This window comes from Tachypleus tridentatus, chromosome 7 (assembly GCF_004210375.1).
Source record: "Tachypleus tridentatus isolate NWPU-2018 chromosome 7, ASM421037v1, whole genome shotgun sequence".
Classification (NCBI taxonomy): domain Eukaryota; kingdom Metazoa; phylum Arthropoda; class Merostomata; order Xiphosura; family Limulidae; genus Tachypleus; species Tachypleus tridentatus.
The window spans coordinates 117,481,677-117,505,942 of record NC_134831.1 but is presented as its reverse complement, the minus strand read 5'-3'; the positions used below and the strand labels follow the sequence as shown (position 1 = coordinate 117,505,942).

General features: G+C 36.2%; 1 protein-coding gene across 6 annotated transcripts in view; it reads right to left on the bottom strand.

The window, feature by feature from the left end:
• The window catches only part of LOC143256469 (trafficking kinesin-binding protein 1-like), a 149,957-nt gene that overhangs the window by 45,910 nt on the left and 79,781 nt on the right, over window positions 1-24,266 (bottom strand). For all 6 annotated transcript variants that reach the window (XR_013031377.1, XR_013031378.1, XM_076513748.1 and 3 more), the window contains exons 2-3: window positions 15,230-15,386; window positions 13,279-13,383 (exon numbers count right to left, since the gene is read on the bottom strand). Coding sequence is in view for 4 of the 6 variants with exons in the window: in XM_076513748.1 (XP_076369863.1) it covers window positions 13,279-13,383; window positions 15,230-15,386 (262 nt within the window). In the remaining 2 variants the exon portion in view is untranslated. The remainder of the gene's footprint in view (window positions 1-13,278; window positions 13,384-15,229; window positions 15,387-24,266) is intronic.

The window sequence follows — 24,266 nt, the reverse complement described above, 5'->3', positions numbered from 1 at the left end:
GTTTCTCTGACAAACTGTTATCAGTGCACCTGGTTCGAGATTAATTAGCGAAACAATTTGTTTGTTTGTTTGCAATCAAACACAAAGCTACACAATGGGATATCTGCGCTCTGCCCATCACGGGTATCGAAATCCGGTTTCTAGCGGTTGTGAGTCTGTAGACTTGCCGCTGTGCCACTAGGGGACTTTAAAAACAAATCCAATTGGTTAGTTGTGTTAGTGAACTTTATTTAAAAATAAAAAGTATCAAACCAACATAATTTTTTTTTATAAATCACTATGATATATGTTTAGCATGTCAATGTTACAATGTCTATATGGTACATTTTCTTAGCGCCACGTATGATTCCTATAGCACGGGGCTGTAAATCTAAGTAATGAGTAGTAAGCCTAACAATAATTTGAAATATTAAACAATATGTCAAGCTTCTTACTTTACTAAAAAAATGGTATTATATATAACAACAGTAAGTTTTTTGTGGTGTTCGGAATTTCTCGCAAAATTACAAGAGGGCTATATTTGATAACCGTCCATAATATAGCAATGATAGACTAGAGATAAGAATATAGCAATGATAGACCAGATATAAGACAACTTATCAACACCACTCATCGCCAGTCCTTGGGCTACTCTTTCACTAACGAATAGTGGGATTGACTGTAACATTCTAACGCCCTCACGACTGAAATAGAGAGCATTATCGGTGTAATGAAGATTCGAACCTTTCCAGCTTCGTTCGTGAATCCGGCGCCCTGACCATTAGACCAAGCCCAGCATGGCTAAATAGTTAGGTCGTTCTATTCGTAACATGAGGGTCGCGGGTACGAATCCCCGTTACATAAAACAAGCTTGTGCTCACCCTTTCAGCTCTGGGGCGTTATAATGTAACTGTAAATCCCTCTATTCGTTGTTAAACGAGTAGCTCAAAAGTTGGCGGTGAGTAGTGGTGACTAGCTACCTTCCCTCTAGTCTTACACTGCTGGATTAGAGAAGGGCTAGCGTTAAAAATCTGTTGTGTTGTGGTTTGTTTTGAATTTCGCGCAAAGCTACACGAGGGCTATCTGCGCTAGCCGTCCCTAATTTAGCAGTGTAAGAGTAGAGGGAAGGCAGCTAGTCATACCACCCACCGCCAACGCTTGGGCTACTCTTTTACCAACGAATAGTGGGATCGACCATAACTTAAAAATGCCCTCATGGCTGAAAAGGCGAGCATGTTTGGTACGACGGGGGTTCGAACCCGCGACCTTTAAATTACGATTCGAGTGCCTTAACCAAGAATATATTGTGCATCAATGCATTAAAAATGTTTATAATTTTAATTCTGGCTTCAAACATTTATTCATCTACTGTACACGCGTGTGAAACAAAACAACGAAACCATTTCCAGTAAAATAGGCCCCGACATGGCCAGGTGGTTAAGGTACTCAACTCGTAATCCGAGGGTCGCGGGTTTGAATACCTGTCACACCAAACATGCTCACCCTTTCAGTCGTGGGAGCGTTATAAAGTGACAGTCAATCCCAATATTCTTTTGTAAAAGTGTAACCCAAGAGTTGGCGGTTGGTGGTGATGATTATCTACCTTTCTCTCTAGTCTTACACTGCTAAATTAGGGACGGCTAACGCAGATAGCCCTCGTGTAGCTTTGCGCGAAATTAAAAAAAAACAAACCAGTAAAATATAATGTAATATTTTTTTTTTTACATGTAAATATAAGATAGCATGAATCATCACGCTACTTCTTGTAGTTTAAAATGTGTAATTTTGTTTCGTGTAACATTATATTATAAAATTGTTTATACTGTTAACACGCAATTTCCCCCGTTTTGCAAAATTAATATTATCCAAACTAAAATTTTTGTCAAAAGCACAGCTGCAATATTCCCAGTCGATTAGGCTAAATTATTGTTTGTTTTTAATTTCGCGCAAAGCTACTGGAAGGATATATGCGCTCGCCATCCATAATTTAGCAGCGTAAGACTAAACAGAAAGGTAGATAATCATCACCACCTACTGCCAACTTTTAGGCTAGTGTTTTACCAATGAATAGAGGGGTTGATTGTCACATTATAATGCCCCCACGGCTGAAAGAGCGAGCACGTTTGTTGTTACAGGGACCCGAACATTGGTAGAAAGTGTTATAAAATGATAGTAAACAGTAGAAGGGAATATTTTGTGTCCATTTTTCGACACACATCTGTGCTCGTGGAATGCACGTATTTTTAACTTTCCAGGTTGCTTCCAAACACAGCTCAACGTAATCTTGCATAAATAAGCTTATGGACTTCATTTCACATTAGTCATATGAATGATATTTTCAGGTAAGACTGATTCTACTGAGAGTGACAACATAGATCCGCTAATAACGGGAGATTCGACAAGATATACATACACACTACGAGATAATTCTGTTTCTCAGGTTCTCTGAACACTAGAGTCATGATAAAAAAAGACTAAACACAAGTGTATAATTAAGGTGAGCAATTTTTGTTTGAGATAAAGCAAAGTAAAATTGTATGATTAACTTTGTCAAAAATGTTGCTTGATACTACTGAAAGGTTAACTCAGCAATCTAAAGTTCAAACTAGGCGTCTCCAGTGTGGCTCTCTGACTCACGTGTGCATAGGCTGGGCGGTGGTGACTAGCTGTCTTCCTTCTCGTGTTACTCTGCTAAATTAGGAACGGCTAGCACAGATATCCCTCGTGTAGCTTTGCGCGAAATTCAAGACAAACAAACCATCAGGTCAACAACAGTATGAATTCAGAAAACAAACCTTTAGAGTATTATATTCATTCACACGGAACGAAAAGCAACCAAGGTTTCAATACATACGGTTTTAGTCTTATTCTTTCATAGATGTTGCGATAAGAAAAGCAAAATGATCGAAAATTGAACATTTTTATAAAGATAAACTTATTGCCAATTTATATTACTACACCTTAAACAATAAGCAGAAAACTACAACTCTAAGAAACACTAAACTGAGATAATTGTTCAGCTCGGAGAACGTGATAACAGACACTGTTTAAAGACAAAACCGACCCAACATATATGGAATTGAAAATAATCGCATGTTAACTGCAAATATTAATTTAATATATAATAGTTCTTTCCTTTTAATCAGATATTTACTTGTTATTTTTCTAAACTTTTTCATTTGAACAATGCTAGTTCAGATATTCCGACTATATTTTGTCTTTAGGCGTAGTGGGCCGGCCATGGCCTAGTAGTTATCGTGTGGTACTGTAACTCTTAAAATCTATATATATAGCTTTCCATTGCCGCAAAGAACAACTGTGTGTGTGCATTATAAGAGAGATTGTTAAATGCTATAATTCGATTAGTGTCCTAACAGCTATCTGTGGGTACTTAGTATAGCTGCATTATCTCTAGTCTGTCAGTTCAGAATTACTGACACTTAGTGTAGTTTTATGTAAATATCGAAGATGCTGAAAGCCAAGGTAAGAACTGCATTTCGAGAGTTACAGTAGAATGAAGTGGTTCACATTAGGTCCGCCTCTTCGGATTTCTCTTATCTGCTCTCTGTCTTGTACAAATCACTGAGTAAATTAAAGTGGTTCAGAAAACTCACCACACAGCACTTTGATGTAGTATCCAGTTGCTTCAGTGTCTGACCGCTATTTCACTGAACCACATCTCTATCAACTGACGGAAGTTATAATATATATGGATACAAACTCAACACAAACGTGGAATCTCTTATCTTATTGAAACTGCCATATAGTATATACACATATCCTTAAACTGCCATATATATCATATACGTGTTCCCCGCTGGTACAGCGGTAAATCTACAGACTTACAAAACCAAAATCATGGGTTCTATTCCCCTCGATGGACTCAGCAGATAGCCCGATGTGGCTTTGCTATAAGAAAACACACTATATGTATATAAATTGCTATATAGCACATAAATATATCTTTAAACTACCATATAAACAAAAATAAAATATGGTAGTTTATTCTTACAATCAAGTCATATTGTAAACTTCCCTTGAAAACATCTAAATTTCTTCAGTATAAAAACAGTGCTCGAACCTGTAATTCTCTTCCAAATTAAGCTCTTTTTTAGTATGATTACAATTCAGAAATACTCGTATTATTTTTGCAACAGTGTTCTAATAATGTGTATGTATCCCAAGTGAACACGACGATGAGTGGTTCAGAAACAAATGTACGAGTGATAGGAATGTTTTGTTAGCAATACCCATTTTAACACTCCTATCTTACCTATAATATGTGTGTGTGTCTTATTATAGCAAAGCCACAGCGGGCTATCTACTGAGCCCACCAAGGGGAATCGAACCGCTGATTTTAGCGTTGTAAACCTATAGACATACCGCTGTACTAGCGGGAGCTTTACCTATAGTAATCCACAAAGAACAAATTGGTTTGTTTTTGTTTTTTGCTTTGATTTGAATTTCGCGCAAAGCTACACAAGGGATACCTGTGTTAGCCGTCCCTAATTTAGCAGTGAAGGCATCTAGTCATTACCACCCACCGCCAACAACTGGGCTACTCTTTTACCAACGAATAGTGGGATTGACCGTCACATTATAACGCCCCCACGGCTGAAAGGGCGAGCATGTTTGGTGCGACGGGGATTCAAACCCGCGACCCTCAAATTACAAATCGAGTGCCTTAATCACCTGGCCATGCCAGGGCTGAACAAAATGGCGTTTCTCAAACTGGGGTCTGCGAGTCACGTCCGAAATCTTTTAAAAATATGATTTATAGAAAAATATTGTTCTTAAAATTAAACTTAGTGCATTAAAACTTTTAATTTTGGATGTCTTTATTTTTCTTATACACGATTTTGTTTTTCAAACAAAAACTTCGTTTGGTTTGGGGATCCACTAAAAAAAAATAATTTAAAAGAGATCCTTGGGTTATTGAAGTTTTAGACCAAAAAGTGCCAATATGAAAGTTTAATGTAACCCTGACATGTAGCCTACGTTGCCTTTATATACAATATTGTGTATTTGTTTTTAATACGTTTATGAACTGTTTTAGTGGCTCCACCTACTGAGATCGCAAAATGTAAAACAAAAACATCGAATTTTTTATTGCTTTTATCATGCTCTCCAATATACACATTTTTTAATCGCCAGAATGGATATCCGAGGACAATGAGAATTTTTTTTGCACATTTGAAATATCGTTTGAAAAAATCATGAAGTTTTCATAAATAAATATATTTATATCTTCTACAAATTGTGGAATTCATTCTCCGAATATGAAAATTGGGGAATATAGGTCGCACACATGAAATATATGATTGATGTTAAAGTACTAATAATATAAAATTATGTGCGCCCTTTCTCTTACCAGTTTTAGGGACTCGGTTGTAGCTGTGTACATCAGTTATCAGTTTTAGGAACGCAGTTGTAGTTGTATACATAACTTACCAGTTTTAGGAACTTGGTTGTAGCTGCGTACATCAGTTATCAGTTTTAGGAACTCGGTTATAACTGTGTACATCACTTATCAGTTTTAGGAACGCAGTTGTAGTTGTATACATAACTTATCAGTTTTAGGAACTCGGTTGTAGTTGTGTACACCACTTATCAGTTTTAGGAACTCGGTTGTAGTTGTGTACATCAGTTATCAGTTTTAGGAACTCGGTTGTAGTTGTGTACATAACTTACCAGTTTTAGGAACTCGGTTATAACTGTGTACATCACTAATCAGTTTTAGGAACGCAGTTGTAGTTGTATACATAACTTATCAGTTTTAGGAACTCGGTTGTAGTTGTGTACATCAGTTATCAGTTTTAGAAACTCGGTTGTAGTTGTGTACATAACTTACCAGTTTTAGGAACTCGGTTATAACTGTGTACATCACTTATCAGTTTTAGGAACGCAGTTGTAGTTGTATACATAACTTATCAGTTTTAGGGACTTGGTTGTAGCTTCGTACATTAGTTATCAGTTTTAAGAACTCAGTTGAAGCTGTGTATTTCTTGAGTAACATTCGGTGTTGTTAACATTAACAAGTATTTAACAAGGTTCAGGTAATCGAGTTTCAAATTTACGAATCTACTTAGGGTACTGATCTAAGAATCCCAACACTGACTCATCCATGCTGCACCGGAAGCTGAACTGTAGTGGTAAAGGAACATTGGCAGTTATCTCAAGCATGCTAGCACACGCACTACATTTGTCAAACCGAGCGTGGATGTTCCAGAATATGGATTATTTCTGTCTGTTGTATCTCCACCAGAATTTCTGGTCGTTATTATCTCTTCCTACCACACTGTACATGTTTGCAACCACAATGGACTATTTCTCTTTGTCGAATCACTGGCTATCACACCGTAGATGTTTGCAACGAGAAGAAACTATTTCTATTCGTTGTATCTTTTGGTGTCACACTGCACATATTTGCAACAATGGACCTTTTTTGATCGATATATCTCTAGCAATCACACTGCACACGTTTGACGAGAATGGTTTGTTTCCAATCACCAAGTACTATACAGGTTCCTTCATACACGTCCTAAAGGCCTCATACATAATACAGAGTAGTTGCTTTCACTTCTGCTGTGAGAAACCTTCCCACTGTCTCATCAGTTGGCATACCTAAGGGTACTTTGTTCGACATCTGATGCAAGACTGGTTCTCACTGCTGCACTACTGCGCCTGATGTTTCTTGAAACCCTCACTTGTTTGTCCTTAGCATATTGGAATGTTGTGAGTTGGTACCATCTCTTGATGACATGTTCCAATCAGTACTGGCACTATTGACTTCAGCCAAACACTAGTCGTATATTGATCGATCATTAAAGTGGCACTTCCTCTTGTGGTAAACCTGACGTTTTTTCTTGATTCTGTTTCTTCTGATGGCAGCATTCACGGGTCATTCTTTTGAGGTTTCTGTCTTTGTAAATAGTAGTTACAGGCGCTTTATGTTAAGATTTCTTCTGTTTCTTGTTGGTGACAGAAATGCACTCCTTTTCAGCGTATCCCATTTTATAACAAACAGCATCTCTTCTCTCCCGCGTCTCTCCGGTCATCTTTGGTAAATTCAGCCATCACTGGTTTTGATTGTGAGTGGATGTTATTAGATTTACCAGCAATACATCATCTATAGAAATCCATGTACTATTCTTCTCACTTAACCATCTTTGCCACATCTTTTCGTGCTCTCTCCTTTAAAGTCAATGACATGTCACTTGAACACGAGCTCATGAACTTTTCTTATACTAATAGGTCTGCCTGTCCCTCAAAACTATATTTATATATTGTCATATTACTCCATCTAGTGAAATATCGCTGTAGTCATGCTACAAACTAAAATACAATTTCTCCAGTTTTACGTCTGACGTTTCTGAGCTTCCAACAAAACCTCCTTCAGTAGGTTCCTATAGTTTCGATAAAGCAACTTTTAACTTGTCATAGTCCATGACGTGTTCTGACGTTTTGCCTGCATATACTCGTAGGCATTATCCTGCGAGAATTGGACTGAGATAGACTGCCCAGTTCCCTTTGTCCCAGTTCAAATCAAGTTTGAGCAGCTTGAATCAACTGGCCCTGACTCCATTGTCATTCTCCTGTTTATCAAGTTTGAGCAGCTTGAATCAACTGGCCCTGACTCCATTGTCATTCTCCTGTTTATCAAGTTTGAGCAGCTTGAATCAGCTGGCCCTGACTCTATTGTCATTCTGTTTATCAAGTTTGAGTGGCTCGCCCTGACTCTATTGTCATTCTGTTTATCAAGTTTGAGTGGCTCACCCTGACTCCATTGTCATTCTTCTGTTTATCAAGTTTGAGCAGCTTAAATCAACTGGCCCTGACTCCACTGTCATTCTTCTGTTTATCAAGTTTGAGCGGCTAGCCCTGACTCCATTGTCATTCTTCTGTTCATCAAGTTTGAGCAGCATGAATCAGCTGGCCCTGCATCAGTGTCATTCTGCTGCATATCAAGTTTGAGCAGCTTGAATCAGCTGGCCCTGACTCTATTGTCATTCTTCTGTTTATCACGTTTGATCAGCTTGAATCAGCTGGCCCTGACTCTATTGTCATTCTTCTGTTTATCAAGTTGAGGCAGCTTGAATCAGCTGGCCTTGATCCAGTATCATTCTTCTGTTTATCAAGTTTAAGCAGCTTGATTCAGCTGGCCCTGCATCAGTGTCATTCTTCTGTTTATCAAGTTGGAGCAGTTTGAATCAGCTGGTCCTGACTCCATTGTCATTCTTCTGTTTATCAAGTTTGAGCAGCTTGAATCAGCCTGCCCTGATTCCATTGTCATTCTTCTGTTTATCAAGTTTGAGCAGCTTGAACCAGCTGACCCTGACTCCAGTGACATTCTTCTGTTTATCAAGTTTAAGCAGCTTGAATCAGCTGGCCCTGCATCAGTGTCATTCTTCTGTTTATCAAGTTTGAGCAGCTTGAATCAGCTGGTCCTGTCTCCATTGTCATTCTTCTGTTTATCAAGTTTGAGCAGCTTGAATCAGCCTGCCCTGACTCCATTGTCATTCTGTTTATCAAGTTTGAGCAGCTTGAATCAGCCTGCCCTGACTCCAGTGTCATTCTTCTGTTTATCAAGTTTGAGCAGCTTGAATCAGCCTGCCTTGACTCCATTGTCATTCTGTTCATCAAGTTTAAGCAGCTTGAATCAGCCTGCCCTGACTCCAGTGTCATTCTTCTGTTTATCAAGTTTAAGCAGCTTGAATCAGCTGGCCCTGCATCAGTGTCATTCTTCTGTTTATGAAGTTTGAGCAGCTTGAATCAGCTGGTCCTGTCTGCATTGTCATTCTTCTGTTTATCAAGTTTGAGCAGCTTGAATCAGCTGGCCCTGACTCCATTGTCATTCTGTTTATCAAGTTTGAGCAGCTTGAATCAGCCTGCCCTGACTCTAGTGTCATTCTTCGGTTTTTCAAGTTTAAGCAGCTTGAATCAGCTGGCCCTGCATCGGTGTCATTTTTCTGTGTATCAAGTTTGAGCAGCTTGAATCAGCTGGTCCTGTCTCCATTGTCATTCTTCTGTTTATCACGTTTCAGCAGTTTGAATCAGCTGGCCCTGACTCCAATGTCATTCCTGGGTCCTCTTCCTTTTCCTCTTTGTACTCATTTATAAAAACCACTTTATATGGTGATACAGCGCATTTGTCATCTCTACACTATTTATGCCTGTTATGCGTATATATAGACCTTACTTCCGCTGTCGTTCACGTTTTTTCTATCACCGTTGATGGTGGGTATAAACCTGGCTGTGACTCGCCAAATGTCAAATAACTAGGATTTAAGCGGTATATAGTAATGTTAAATATAGGGATGTGTTGGGCTTAGGATTCTTCTACAGTAAGTGTCTGTGACTTACTGACGATAAGTTCAACGATAAACTAACAGTACGCACTCTACTTGTTTTAAAAATAGTACATATATTCAAAACAAACTAAAATATTTACAAAAGTTCTTTACAATATTTAGATCTTATTTGTATCTTAAACATTATACAGCTCTCTTCTTCTTGTCAAAAATCCACTTAAGCCAATTCAATTCTTTAAAATTCGGTTGACAAGCCAAACTATTTTTACATTATATATATAACAATAATATCCGTATACAATTCACTTACGCTGTCGCGTGAGTTAACACACACTTTGTACTTCTAATAATCGTCTGCTTTTTTTTTTTGCAAAGTCCTCTTAGACATGTTCAGTTACTTTAGAACATCTTTGACGAGACAACTTATTCTCCTTATCTCTTTCAAAATTATTAACCTCACTTTAACAAATCAACCGTTAGGTCTTTCACTCACATGACGGTTAGCTTTACGTTTACTTTTCTCTGACCAATCATCTCTTTCGCGTGGCTTTACGTTTTATCTCTGTTCCTCCGCGTCTGGTCGCCGTTATTTATACTTCTATCACTTAGGTTTTCTCGGCATCAGTGAATTACAAAAACTAAATTAATTAATTAATAATGCTACCTACATTAAACAGTAATTTATATCTGACAATTAATAACATACATTTTGAATCCTATCGTAATTTTATGGGCTTTTTTATTTTTTTAAACTCGTTTGCCTATTTGATTTTAAAATAACGTTACAAATTACCCAAGAAAGAGTGTCTGTGGGATTTTAGACAATTGCCCGCACTCCTTGGGTTACAATGTTAATCTTATCCAGAATACATTTTACTGATAGCATACACTTCAGATATGTTACACTCTGTGTGTTGCCAAGTTTTGACCTTGTACGTATACAGCAAACCGGGAAATAACACGTAATTTTATATTTTTCGAGTATTTCATTGGAATCTATAAAGCATTTCGTCAAACTGTTTCATCTTCCAATAATTATTTATTCATCACACATACGTTTTGTTGGAGTTGCAAACAAGTTTAGTCACCTGGTAAAGAGAACTTGAGAATCAAAGTATTATGGTATAGAAACAGTTATGTTATTAAACTACGAAAACAGTCTTGGAATGTTCATTTCAATACTGAAATTTAAAGCAGTTGTTAAAATGCAGCTGAAGTTTTTCCACATCATCTGCACTTACTTGACTTTTTGACTTTATAACATCAAATTATCTTGACCTAAGATGTCAGTTGTTCACTCGTTTAAAGGTCTGGTCTACTGAAAATAATTAAATACCATATGTTGACCTTATACTATATATGGTTCGAGTGAAACCTTTGTGGTCATTATTATACTTCTCAATATTGGATTTTTAACCTTTACCTTATATATTCAAGAGGTTGACACAACTAATATTACGTTTTGCATATTCTGCATGGAAGTTTCAATAACAAAACGAATTAACACTTTTCTCTTTAATTACAATAATAAACCTCCAATCGGTAATTTGTATGTTTCTTAGTCGTGCGAACCGTAATGATTACACGAAGATTAGATAGGCCTAGAAAATCTCAGAGACAAATACAAGATAGTAGCGAAGATAGCAGAGCCTAATCAAGCCAGTTGAGCCAACCAGCTAGACTTTGTTTGTTTCATCCACGAATTAGTAGAAGATCTGTATTTTAAATTCTTTTCATCAGAAAATTTTGACAAAGAAAGAACAGTTGTAACAATAGAAAGGGTTAACAAATATTTAGAACCAATACGAAGTAGTGAAGTGAAACTAAAACGACTCGTTTTTAAAGAGTTATGTAAAACAACAACACAGTATAAACTAATACAAAATACTGAAAAAACAGGTGTAAAAATATGAATTTAATGTTATGAGGATAATATCGAGTGATACATCAAAGAAATTCATGTCTGAGGAAAATAAAATACAATAAACTAATTGATAATCATTGTTTCAGAACAAGTATGAATAAAGTATTATACAAACAACTGATAATCGCTGTTTCAGAACAAGTATGAATAAAGTATTATACAAACAACTGATAATCACTGTTTCAGAACAAGTATGAATAAAGTATTATACAAACAACTGATAATCGCTGTTTCAGAACAAGTATGAATAAAGTATTATACAAACAACTGATAATCACTGTTTCAGAACAAGTATGAATAAAGTATTATACAAACAACTGATAATCGCAGTTTCTGAACAAGTATGAATAAAGTATTATAGAAACAACTGATAATCACTGTTTCAGAACAAGTATGAATAAAGTATTATACAAACAACTGATAATCACTGTTTCAGAACAAGTATGAATAAAGTATTATACAAACAACTGATAATCGCTGTTTCAAGTATGAATAAAGCATTATTCAAACAACTGATACACACTGTTTTAAAACTAGTATTAATAAAGCATTGTACAAGCAACTTATAATCACGGTTTCTGAGCTTCAAATATACAGTCAAACAACTTACTAGAATTTTTGTTTGAGAAATGTACTGTATAGTCAATGAAGTTTGCACTTGACAACGAATAAATATATTATATAAATATATTTCTTATAATATTCAACAGAACTTTACTGAATCACTCTTAAAGAGTCATCTTCAGAGTGTGTGAAGAGAATAGCAAAGGTTTACTCAACTTTTACACACCATGGTGGTTTCATAACACTGTTTCTGTGTTTAGCTTTAATGGTGTTTTCTATATAACCACCCTACATGATGGTCTTTCTTGTGACAACAACAATAAGAACGTTTACAACAAAGCATATCTCAGAATGCTTTCTAATTCATGTTGTTACCTCGTTGTTACAAAGTTCGCCCTTAACATGAATTGTTACAAAAACGGATAACAATTAAACATGGAATGCATGGTTTTAACTTCACTATTTTAATGACGTATCGCTGAAAATATGAGCTTTTGTTCCAAGGTTGTCATGTTCAGCGCCTATATATTTGGCTCCTATGAATTTGTAACCATTGATATACTAATGGCTGGAGTATATAAAAACATTTTAAAAAAAAAAAAATATTCATAGAGTGACACTGTTAAATGATGTGGAACTAAAGGACACAGAATTTCAAAGAAGATAGTCATCCAATGCAAACAGAAAAATATAGAGCAATAGAAAAGCGAAGAATAAATTTACGAAAGAAGGACAACCTTCCGACCCAGAAAGCCTTCTATGAAGCTGAACATAGCTCCTGGTACAGTTACACCTTGAAAATTAATGACTGTTTTTATGAGAAAGATGGAGAAAGAAGCCAAAATATCGGAAACCTCATACGTACGGATACTTACCTGTTATGCCTCTCGTTACGGCTTTAATAATGTTTTGTGATTTTGCCTGCCTTTGTCTTAGAAACTGACATTTATGTCCAGTAGTGTTCAGTGAAAGATATGTGAAAAATCCATACAGACCTGTGATCTACAACTGATGTTGCTGTCTTTTGCAAAAGCTTGTTACAATGAAAACTGCAGCACCGGAACATTATGCTTAATCATAATTTCTAGCATAAGCTCAATTAACGAAGGATGAATCTACTCCAAGAGTAGCGTGACCTATGGAATGTCGCTCTTACATAGTGCGATCAACCTCAGCACAGAGACATTACAAAGTCTTTGATTGAAACCGACTGACTGAGAAATTTCTAAAAATCACCTATAACATTTGGAAAAGAAATTCATACCGCCAGATGGAACGTTTTAAAATATATTATCTACGTCGGTATCGTACATATGGAATCTAAGCCTAAAAATATGAATTCAATATCTACAGCAGATTATATTTGGAGTCTGTTAATTTCGCAAAAGCAGTAGCGGTATTTTCTTGATAAAGTGTTTCAGAAAATGTGTACATGAACTAACGTTTTACTTGTGTCTTCTCTTTATTTTTATAAACTTACTTGCTATTTATATAACTAACCTGAGAACTCTGTGATTGTGTCAGCTCGAAGGTTATATCGAGGTGTATCTTCTCGCATCAAGCTCTGCAGCTCTACCTCTGGGATATCCACATCATTACATAAATCTGCAGAAAAAAAAATAGACCTATCGATAAATTGTTCTGTAATATCTTATAAAATACAAACCATTTCGTACATTAATGTTTCACCTTTTCTCAGAATAAATAAGTATTTCAGTCTTACCAAGGCTCGACATGGCCAAGCGTGTTAAGGCGTTCGACTCGTAATCCGAGTGTCGCGGGTTCTAATCCCCATTACATCAAACATGCTCGCCCTTTCAGCCGTGGTAGTATTATAATGTTACGGTAAATCCCACTATTTATTGGTAAAAGAGTAGCCCAACATTTGGTGATGACTAGATGCCTTCCCTCTAGTCTTACACTGATAAATTCGGGGCGGCTAGTATAGATAGCCGTCGAGTAGCTATGTGCGAAATTCAAACCAAAACCAAACCAGTCTTATCAAATTTCCTTAACACTTGTAAATAGGATTTAATGCTTATGAATAATAATGGAATAGTATATATACTGTCAGCACGCCAAATTATAAAAATAAATTTTAACTGACAAAATAGAGTAAACGTCTAAAAATTTAATGGCACCAAAATATATTTATAAGCAACCGATAGATGGCGCTAGAGCAATACATAATTTCTACCGTGTTTCGATACTGTGTTAACATAAAATCATTCACCAAGTTAGTTTGTTTTTAATTTCGCCCAAAGCTTCACACGAAGTATTTGCACTAGCTGTCCCTAAATTAACAGCATAAGACTAGAGGGAAGGCAGTTAGTCATCACCACCCACCGCCCATACCAACGAAAAGTGGAATTAATCGACAAATATAACGCCCCAGCAGCGAGCATGTTTGGTATGACGCGGATTCGAACCTGCGACTCTCATATTACGATTCTAGAGCCCTAATTACGTGGACAAATAAGAATAACATGCAAATAGCTCTCGTATAGCTTTGCGCGAAATTCAAAACAAACCCTCGCCGATACAAAGAGTATGTACTGATTTTCTAACTTATCTTTACCTTAGATTGCTAATTAAAACCACAAGATAATCACCATAGCAACAAAACACAGATTTCTGGACATTTGTTGGTGCTTACAAACAGAGGGTTTTTTTTTAAATAAGCACTCTAAAATCTGACAAGACCATCCAAACGTAGTAGTTCCAAATCAGACTGAAATGACAGATATGGCTGCTTCTTCTAAACTATGGCCCACAAAAACCAGTTGGCATCAGAAACCGTATACAAAGCTTCTGACGCTTTAAATTTCCAGTTAAAACTAACAGGTCAAGCATAGTTTCTAAACTTTGGTCCTCAAAAACTGCATACAAAGCTTTTCACACTTTACTAAAAGGTCAAACATAGCTTTTTTCAAACTTTGGTTCACAGTAAACTACTTACCTTATCATGCTAAACAAAAAAAAAAAAAAAATGAAATTTGAGTATCTGAGCAGATTGCTCTCGAAAACTAAGATAAGCCTGAACCACAAATTGTCAGATGGAAGTTGCAAACCGAAATCTCAGATAAGTGTGAGGTCTTTTGGACTAGCAATGACAGGTTCCACAAAGAAAACGAAATGATCTTTGAATACATATCAATGAATTGTTTGTTGTTTTTCATTCTGTATTATACTCTGTAAAATATCACTGTCTGGGTACGTGTATTATGTGAAATTCAACAAAGAATTAACAGAATAATTTCTAGGAAACTTACCATGCCCTTGTAAGCGGTTATATGTAAATAACTCGACGTATTGTAATATTTGCTGGGTATCCTGATATCTCTTCACAAGTCGTGAAGAAGTTACATTTGGTTTGACTTTAAGTTATTTTATATTGAAAGCTTGTGTGGTTACTCCAAAAACTATACTAGATTTAAACAAACGGACTTACCAGTGAGGGTACCCACATGACAAAATGACCTGAAGCCACGCTGCCTTTCAGTGGCTAACTCGCCTTCTTCCAAACACTGGTCAGCACAAGGTTTAACGTCCTGCACCCTGGTTCTTTGCAGAGTATTAAGCTCCAAGACATTTTGAGAACACGTGTCCTAAAAGTGAACAGTGTCAATAAAACACTAAATGTAAATTATAATATTGAAAGTTAGATGTGCCACATTCTGTCAATAGATATAATACTCTGAAAAGAATATTGTTTCTTAAAGTTACCTTAAAATTTCGAACATTAAACAATTTTAAATGTTTTCTATTGTTTATTATTAGAAACACAGCTATACCACTGACTGTATGTGCTGGGCCCATTGTGAGTATTGAAACCCCATTTTTAGCATTATAATTCCTCAGACGTGTCACTATGCCATCTGGATGCAAATTAAACACATTTCAAAAACACAGTTTCAGATATTAACGTCATCATGGTCAGTTAAGACTAATCATAGTGAGATACAAGTTGTTAAATACTTCCAAATAAGCATTACGTTGTCAGATGAGCCTATCATTGTAGTGCTTCAGGCAATTTTAAGGTCTAAAATTCATTTCTCCACATCCACAGATTACATCACGCTGTAACTCGAACCTTTCACGTTACTTAATAAATCTCGAATGTTGCACATCACAGTTATTTTGCTGATTTATCAAGATATGACTTGTAATAATTCTCAAGCTACTTAAAGAAACTAAGACTTAAAGGATTTGACATTCCGTAGTTTATTTGGTAGAAAAGTCTTCTCGGTAAGAAGAGACGTAACTTGGAATAATTTAGTCTTTCGTTATTTGTATAATTTACCTCAGATGACGACCTCCAAATGATAAAACACAACCAGCTTGTCCCAGTTAAAAGTTGATAACATTTTGTGAATGTAAAACATAAAGAGTTCTGTAACTTTCGGTTGATGTTTCATGAAATATAAATCTATTCCAAACTCTGATGAATTAACTACGATTTTGTTTAAATCTGTTATTGGATACACTTTCTTTTATCCAACCTGGCCTGAAAATAGCTTTCAATGTTGAAGCTGACAAGTATTCGTTTTTTATTTCAAAGTTTGGACTTTGTTATAGACCCTACTGTTTTATTCAACAGGTAAGTTCTGAAGTCGCATGTTATGAAAAATCAGAGCGTTTCATAATATTTGGACAATGCGTATTCACACGACTGACAACATTTTTGGTGACTAGATTTGAACGCACGACCCGTAGATTATTGAACCATAAGTTGTCGGATGGAAGTTGCGAATAGAAGTCTCAGACAACTGTGAAGTCTTTTGGACTAGCAACGACAGATCCCACACAGAAAACGAAATGATCTTTGAATACATATAAACGAATTGTATTTGTTTCATTCTGTATTATACACTGTAATATATCAATTTCTGAGTACATGTATTGTGTGAAATTCAACATAAAATTAAAACTTTAATTTGCTTTAGATGTTAACGTAAAACTTTTTATCTTTTTGTTATTATGCCTCTCACTAATTTCGAGCTGATAAACTACAGAAAAGGTGCAAGCAAGCAACCCCACCGCCAACTCTTGGACTACTCTTAACAGATAGCTGACCGTTACTTTTATAATGCACTCATAGTTTCAGACGCAGACCGCTCTTTTGCAAGAGTTAGAGACGCCAACCTACATTCCTTGAGTTCATAGTTCGTGCATGCTACCCACGAGGTCACGCCCGATCCGCCGCGTTTTTGTTCGATTGTAATAAATGCAGCTATTATTGTTTCTTCGCTGCCTTGTTTACCTGTGATTGTTTAGGATATAAATACAGACAAACAGTTGTTATTCAGTCTTTGTAAGAAGAAAGGTTCTCCTGTGCTGAGCTTGTAACACTTAAAGGAAATCCGTTCGCATGGATTTCAAATTTAACAGATAACCAATGACAAACTGAGAAAAAATTAAATCCAATACTAAATTTATTATTTCCACCAATCAAAATATTATGTTCATACTTATTAAAAGCTAAATGGTAACCAATATAGAAACCTTAGTGAGTGCAATATAATTTAAATACTTCCACTTTCGAGAACACGTGATGTGAACATGAACTAAAGCTATACCACGATTATTGAATAATATAATAAAAGTTGAATTTAGAAAAGAAAATGAACCAAAGCCCAAGCGAGAAAGTCCCAAAGGTGGAGCCACCTTATGAAGTGATTCATGCTGAAAAACAACAAGGAAAAAAATGTAAAATGTAAAAAGAATGGTTAGAAATAGAAAGGTGAATGATCTATTTGTTTTCCCGTTATTGTACTTGTTTAATCTGCTACAATGAATTAGTACAACGTTTTTGAAAAAGGTGTGAATGTTTTAAGTAGAACGTATTTAAATATTCTAAGGTTGTTTTTATATCTCCTTTGTCAAGAAACCTCCCAAAAATAAAGACGAGTATATTCATGTTATGAGTCTTAAAGATTTCTTCAGTTGTAAAGAAAAACAAGAGACTGTTGTGACAGTGACACGAATAATAATAATAAAAACAAACCCTGCAGAATATACAAAATGATCTGTCAGTCCCATACGTTGTGGGAGAAAAAATATACGTAACCGTTATGACAATTCTTTTATTTACCGCCATTATTTTTATTTGTTAACCAATCAAAGTACCAGATTTATTACCTTAAAGACTTTGTCTTGGCATGCAGAACACGTTTGTTTTTCCTAAAGTAAGGCTCAAGGTCAAAAGATCCAAGGTTCGAGCTCGCGATATATTATTTTCAACTGTAGGTCCATTACAACGTGACATTTAGTTGGTTAAAGTATTCTCAAGAGAGATGAATGCTGTTGACCAGTTGATGTTTCTCTGGTCAACAGTCTTAAATTAGGGACGACTATGGCTGAACGTTTGGGACCAATGACCTAGCCGTTTAGCACGTGTTGAACAAGCTGCTTCTCAGCTAGGAAATACCGAGTCAAAATTTAAGCGTTAAATTCGTGACATCTAACAAAACTGTACAATCAAATTAAACGTATTTAGGCTTAGGACATGAGTTATATCTTTTCATAGGAATAAAGAAATTATTGTTACAGTCGTGATACAGATACGTATATACAAATAGCGTACGCCGTTGACAATGGAAGATCGTTATAGTAATAATGTAAAAGAAATTTCTACTTTAGCACAAAACGAACTTGCACATTTTAAATTACCAGTTTTCAAACATAGTAACAAAATTCAGTTGAAAAAAAAACACGAGATATCAGTTGTGTAGTATGTGACGAAGATGGCCATATAACTACAACTTCAGTTTCTTGATAACATGAAACTTGTACGTGACTCACGCGTAGGGTGAACAACAAAATAAATCTATACGTTGACATGGATTAAAGTGTACCTTCGACAGGTTGGAAAGTGTTAAGCATTATTTATAACTGAAGCCAAATTCGGTAATCGCATCAAGATGCACATAATCTTATAAAGAAATGAATGAACTTTTCAAATTACAAGTTGAATATTTTGGAATTAATGCCCAGAAAATTAATATTCATTCTCACTTTTACCAGTCATTGTATTTTGTTTTAATAAAGAAAAATGTTTAGCGTCTGACATATCACAAATAATCCATCAGGAGCCTTGCGAGAAGCGTGAATTTTAAGACAACCTAGGCCTAACATTAGTAAACAATTGATACACGAATACATCGAACGAATCTACAGCAAACACACAACAATGGCGCCTTCCTTTAACTTTGCACATGTAAAAACTGTTGTCTTTAATATTAATTAAAATCATTTTAAGTTTAACGTATTTAATAAAACATAACAAACAATGTTAAATTGAGAAAAATTCAATACAAGTAAATCACTTCAGTCGTTCTTACCTGTTCAAATAAACAATTTGAAAAAATTCGTATAAAAATACTAAGCGAAAGTCTATTGGAAAGAAATCTTCTGGTATGGTTTACGGTCTTTAAGAAATACACAATATTAAACGTGCGCTAATCGTTAACGGTGCTTTAAGAATGGTCGTGTACACTTCTGTAATCATATTTTAAATAATAATTATATGTTATAACAAGAGAGCTTGTGAGCACACATATAACAACAAGCGACTTCAAGTTATACTTATTTCCCGCTCAGTAATGTACCTTAATCCACAAATAACAGCAGGTTCGACAGGAAATGTATAACGGAGAATCTCTGACAGAACACAAAGAAAGTGCAAAATAATATTTATAAAAGCCACAAGAAAACATTGAAATGAATTCACTTTCCAAGTGATGGAAAGTTTTGGTCAAGGAACGAGCGTGTCGAATTCCCCGCCTCTCTCTCAAGATGCTTTGAGAGTGGACAGTGACTAGGCCGCAGTATGGCCAGGTAGTTATGGGGATCGACTCGTAATCTGAGGGTCGCAGGTTTGAATCCCCGTCGCACCAAACATACTCGCCCTTTCAGCTGTGGGGGGCATTATAATACTATTGTCAATCCCACTATTCGTTGGTAAAAGAGTAGCCCAAGAGTCGGCGGTGGGTGTTGATGACTAGCTGCCTTCCCTCTAGTCTTACACTGCTAAATTAGGGACGGCTAGCGCAGATAGCCCTCATGTAGCTTTGCGCGAAATTCAAAACAAACAAACAGATAAAGACTATATCCAGCAAATAATAACGCCACCTCTTTCAATGTATAGGCACTACGCATGTCGCTATTAGTGACTCCAAGTGAAAACTAGGATCAATAGTATCACATTTCTCGTCAATGGGTATGACTGCTGTTTAAATCTACATAGTGTATTCTAATTATGCATACTAAGATAACCTTTACCGCGATAAAATGCACGTGATACCAAAGGTGAATGACCAAAACAATAGGTAACTAAAACAAAAGTAATCTAGTCACAATCTAAAATGGTGGGAAAAAGGGTATTTGAAATATAATTATGGATCTCAAGACGACTGGTATGGGTATTAAAACTTTTATTACAATAAAGTAGAGAACAACGTCTCTACCTTCATAGATCATCTTTTTTAATCTACTGTTTTAGCGTTTTAAAAGGTAGAAAGGGTGTCTCATCACTTATACATTTTTATTATTATTTCTTGTACCAGTTGCTAGTCGACGACTCAATTACCGTATTTGCCCGAATATAATGCGTGTTTTGTGTCTCTAAATACCTTCTCAAAAATTTTATGCGCATTACATTTACGCATGTCCAGTTTTGTTGGGAATTGTGCTAGAAATTACCACCGACAATCACTAAAGTATCATTGAAGGTTTAAAAATGTGTTGTACATCCAGCTGATGGTATGAATGATGACATGTTATGGGAACTGAGAAGAGAATGAACCAAAGGTTCAAGGAAGCAAATCTAATGGTAGCGACAGTTATAGTGATGACGAACGTTTGTTTGTTTTTAAATTCGCGCAAAGCTGCTCGAGGGCTATTTGCGCTAGCCCTCCATAATTTAGTAGTGTAAGACTAGAGGGAAGGCAGCTAGTCATTAACACCCACCGCCGACTCTTGGGTTACTATTTTACCAACGCATAATGGGATTGATCATCACATTATAACGCCCCACACGGCTGAAAAGGCAAGCATGTTTGGTGCGACCGGGATTTGAACCCGCTACCCTCAGATTTCGAGTCGAACGCCTTAACCCACCTGCCATGCTGGATCCGATTACATAACAGTGCACCGCATTGCCATTAGGCTAACAATATTGTTAGGATTCTTATATACTAATAATATTGTATTGCATAGCAATGAAACAGTATAAATAAAGGTGTGCGAATAGCAAATAAAGTTTACCGAACTATTGCTGTGTAATTTGCTGACAGTGCATACATTAATTTAACAACGACGAGGCTTCACGGTTACATTTTTATTTTACTTGTTTAGTTTTGGACAGAAAAGTCGAATGACAAATCTAATTAGAAATCCTTTTCATGATAGAGTTAAACAAAATTAAAACATGTTAATAAATAAATATCTCGAGCAGTGGTGAGAAGTGGAAAATTCCCTCTGAGAGTCATAAGCCTTTATTCGTGTTATGAATATAGAATAAAAATCTATATTTTATTGGTTAATTAAGTCTGTTGTACAACCAATCTGAACACGACAAGAGTAATACGTACAAAAAATGTTTTACCAAGTTTACTGGGATAGCCAACCATGCAATATCACGCAAGTCTACGTGCGATGCTTCACGTGGAGTGCGGGCGTGCCAGCTTTTGTTGCCATCCCTTGACGTTACCTTCACGTGCGACCTAAATCTCCTTTCAGCCGGAGTTGAGTAACTTTTTGACTTGTTTGATTGATATTCTGATAAGAAGAGACCGTGACTACAACTGAGTTTTTTTTTTTAATAACGTATACAAGGTATTTTTGTAATATCAGGAGATGTCGCGAAATATTTCAAAGGTCATAAAACTAGAAAGGTGTCGCTGCTAACAAAGTATTGACTGAATGAAAATTAAAAAGTCATGAGCACCACGTTTCAGGTTAGTTTTCTTCTCTCCACTGCTTGCATTGCCAAGTATTAATGTATTGGTATTTGTGTTCGACCTTGTTGTCCTATAAACGGTCAAGCTTACGGAAAAGGGGTTATTGTTACACAGAGTGACAACAATATTGTCGCAACCTTGAAAAATTCACAGCAGTAACCTGATATACATACATATATTGATACCTTTACTGTACTAAAGGTAATACTGACCAAAGCCATGACACTGACCAAATATCTCCGTGAACTAAGCAAACCTTCATGTCAAAGTAGATCGAGATCCATCTTTACGAAATGAAGTAAAAATGTCCATAAAAACCACAAATCTTAAAACTGAATATTTGCCCCTACATGGACTAAATGAATACCAATTCTGGTGTAGATCCATCCACATCCTGCGTATTAGTTTCATGTACATACTTATATAGATTGGTAGTTACGTGGACATACAATAAACAACTATTACATTTATATAGATAAGTAGTTACATGAACATACAACAGACAGTACAATTATATTTATATAGATAAGTAGTGACGTGGACATACAACAGACAGTACTATTATATTTATATAGATAAGTAGTGACTTGGACATACAACAGACAGTACTGTTATATTTATATAGATAAGTAGTGACGTGGACATACAACAGACAGTACTGTTATATTTATATAGATAAGTAGTGACGTGGACATACAACAGACAGTACTGTTATATTTATATAGATAAGTAGTGACTTGGACATACAACAGACAGTACTGTTATATTTATATAGATAAGTAGTTACATGAACATATAACAGACAGTACTGTTATATTTATATAGATAAGTAGTTACATGGACATACAACAGACAGTACTGTTATATTTATACAGATAAGTAGTTACATATACATACAACAGACAGTACTATTATATTTATATAGATAAGTAGTGACGTGGACATACAACAGACAGTACTATTATATTTATATAGATAAGTAGTTACATGAACATACAACAGACAGTACTGTTATATTTATATAGATAAGTAGTGACGTGGACATACAACAGACAGTAGTGTTATATTTATATAGATAAGTAGTTACATGAACATACAACAGACAGTACTGTTATATTTATATAGATAAGTAGTGACGTGGACATACAACAGACAGTACTATTATATTTATATAGATAAGTAGTGACGTGGACATACAACAGACAGTAGTGTTATATTTATATAGATAAGTAGTTACATGAACATACAACAGACAGTACTGTTATATTTATATAGATAAGTAGTTACATGGACATACAACAGACAGTACTGTTATATTTATATAGATAAGTAGTTACATATACATACAACAGACAGTACTATTATATTTATATAGATAAGTAGTGACATGGACATATAACTGACAGTACTGTTATAATCATATAAATAAGTAGTTACATGTACAAACAGACAGTATTATTATATACTCTTCAAAACAAGAAACGCCAAAGGGACATTTTTGTTATTTTAAAGATAAATATATGTAATAACGTTACAAGCTCAGAGTATGTGATGTTACACGTATTAAGGCACTGATTGTCAGACCAAAATGACAATAAAAGTTGTGCACTTTGAAAACGGAGAAAAACATCGGATTTTTCGCCAAAACGCATGCGTGTTCAATAAATTTGTTTGAGAGATCTGCATGTTCTGCAAGTGCAACATGTGCAAAACCCCTATAAAAGTGACGGGTTTTCGGTTTCCATAGCTCAGTGTTAAGCCACCGACACGCAATACAGTTACGCCAAGACTGACTGAAGCACAACGCAACAACGCCATTGGTCGCTTGGAAGCAGGCGAATCTCGATCAGATGTTGCCAGAGCTGTGAATGTCCACCCAAGCACCATCACAAGGATATAGAATTGTCACAAACAACATGGATCAACTCGTGATCGTCCACGACCTGGCAGACCTCGTGTGACCACGCTCGCACAAGATCGCTACATCCGGTTACGTCACCTTCGGGATAGAACCACCACTGCGACGTCTACTGCCTCAACCATACCAGGGCTGCGTAGGATTTCCAATCAGACCGTACGCAACCGTCTACGAGATGCAAAAATCCGACCTTGACGTCCAGTCAGAGGCGTCATCCTCACCCAGCAACATCGTCAAGTACGGCTGCAGTGGACTCGGGCACATCGGGTATAGCCTCATCGACGATGGAGGCATGTTTGGTTCAGCGATGAATCAGGTTTTATGCTTCGTAGGCAGGATGGAAGGACCCGTGTTTACCGTCGCCGAGGTGAACGTTTTGCAGCAAACTGTGTGCAGGATGTTGACAGATATAGTGGTGTCAGCGTCATGATGTGGGTTGCCATCGCCTACAATGCCAGAACAGACCTTTTGCACATTCGAGTGAATCTTACGGCTCAACGATACGTCAACGAGATTCTTAAGCCCCATGTGCAACCCATCATGGTGAACGTCAACAACGTTTTTCAACATAACAACGCCCGTCCTCACACAGCCCGACTCACCGCTGT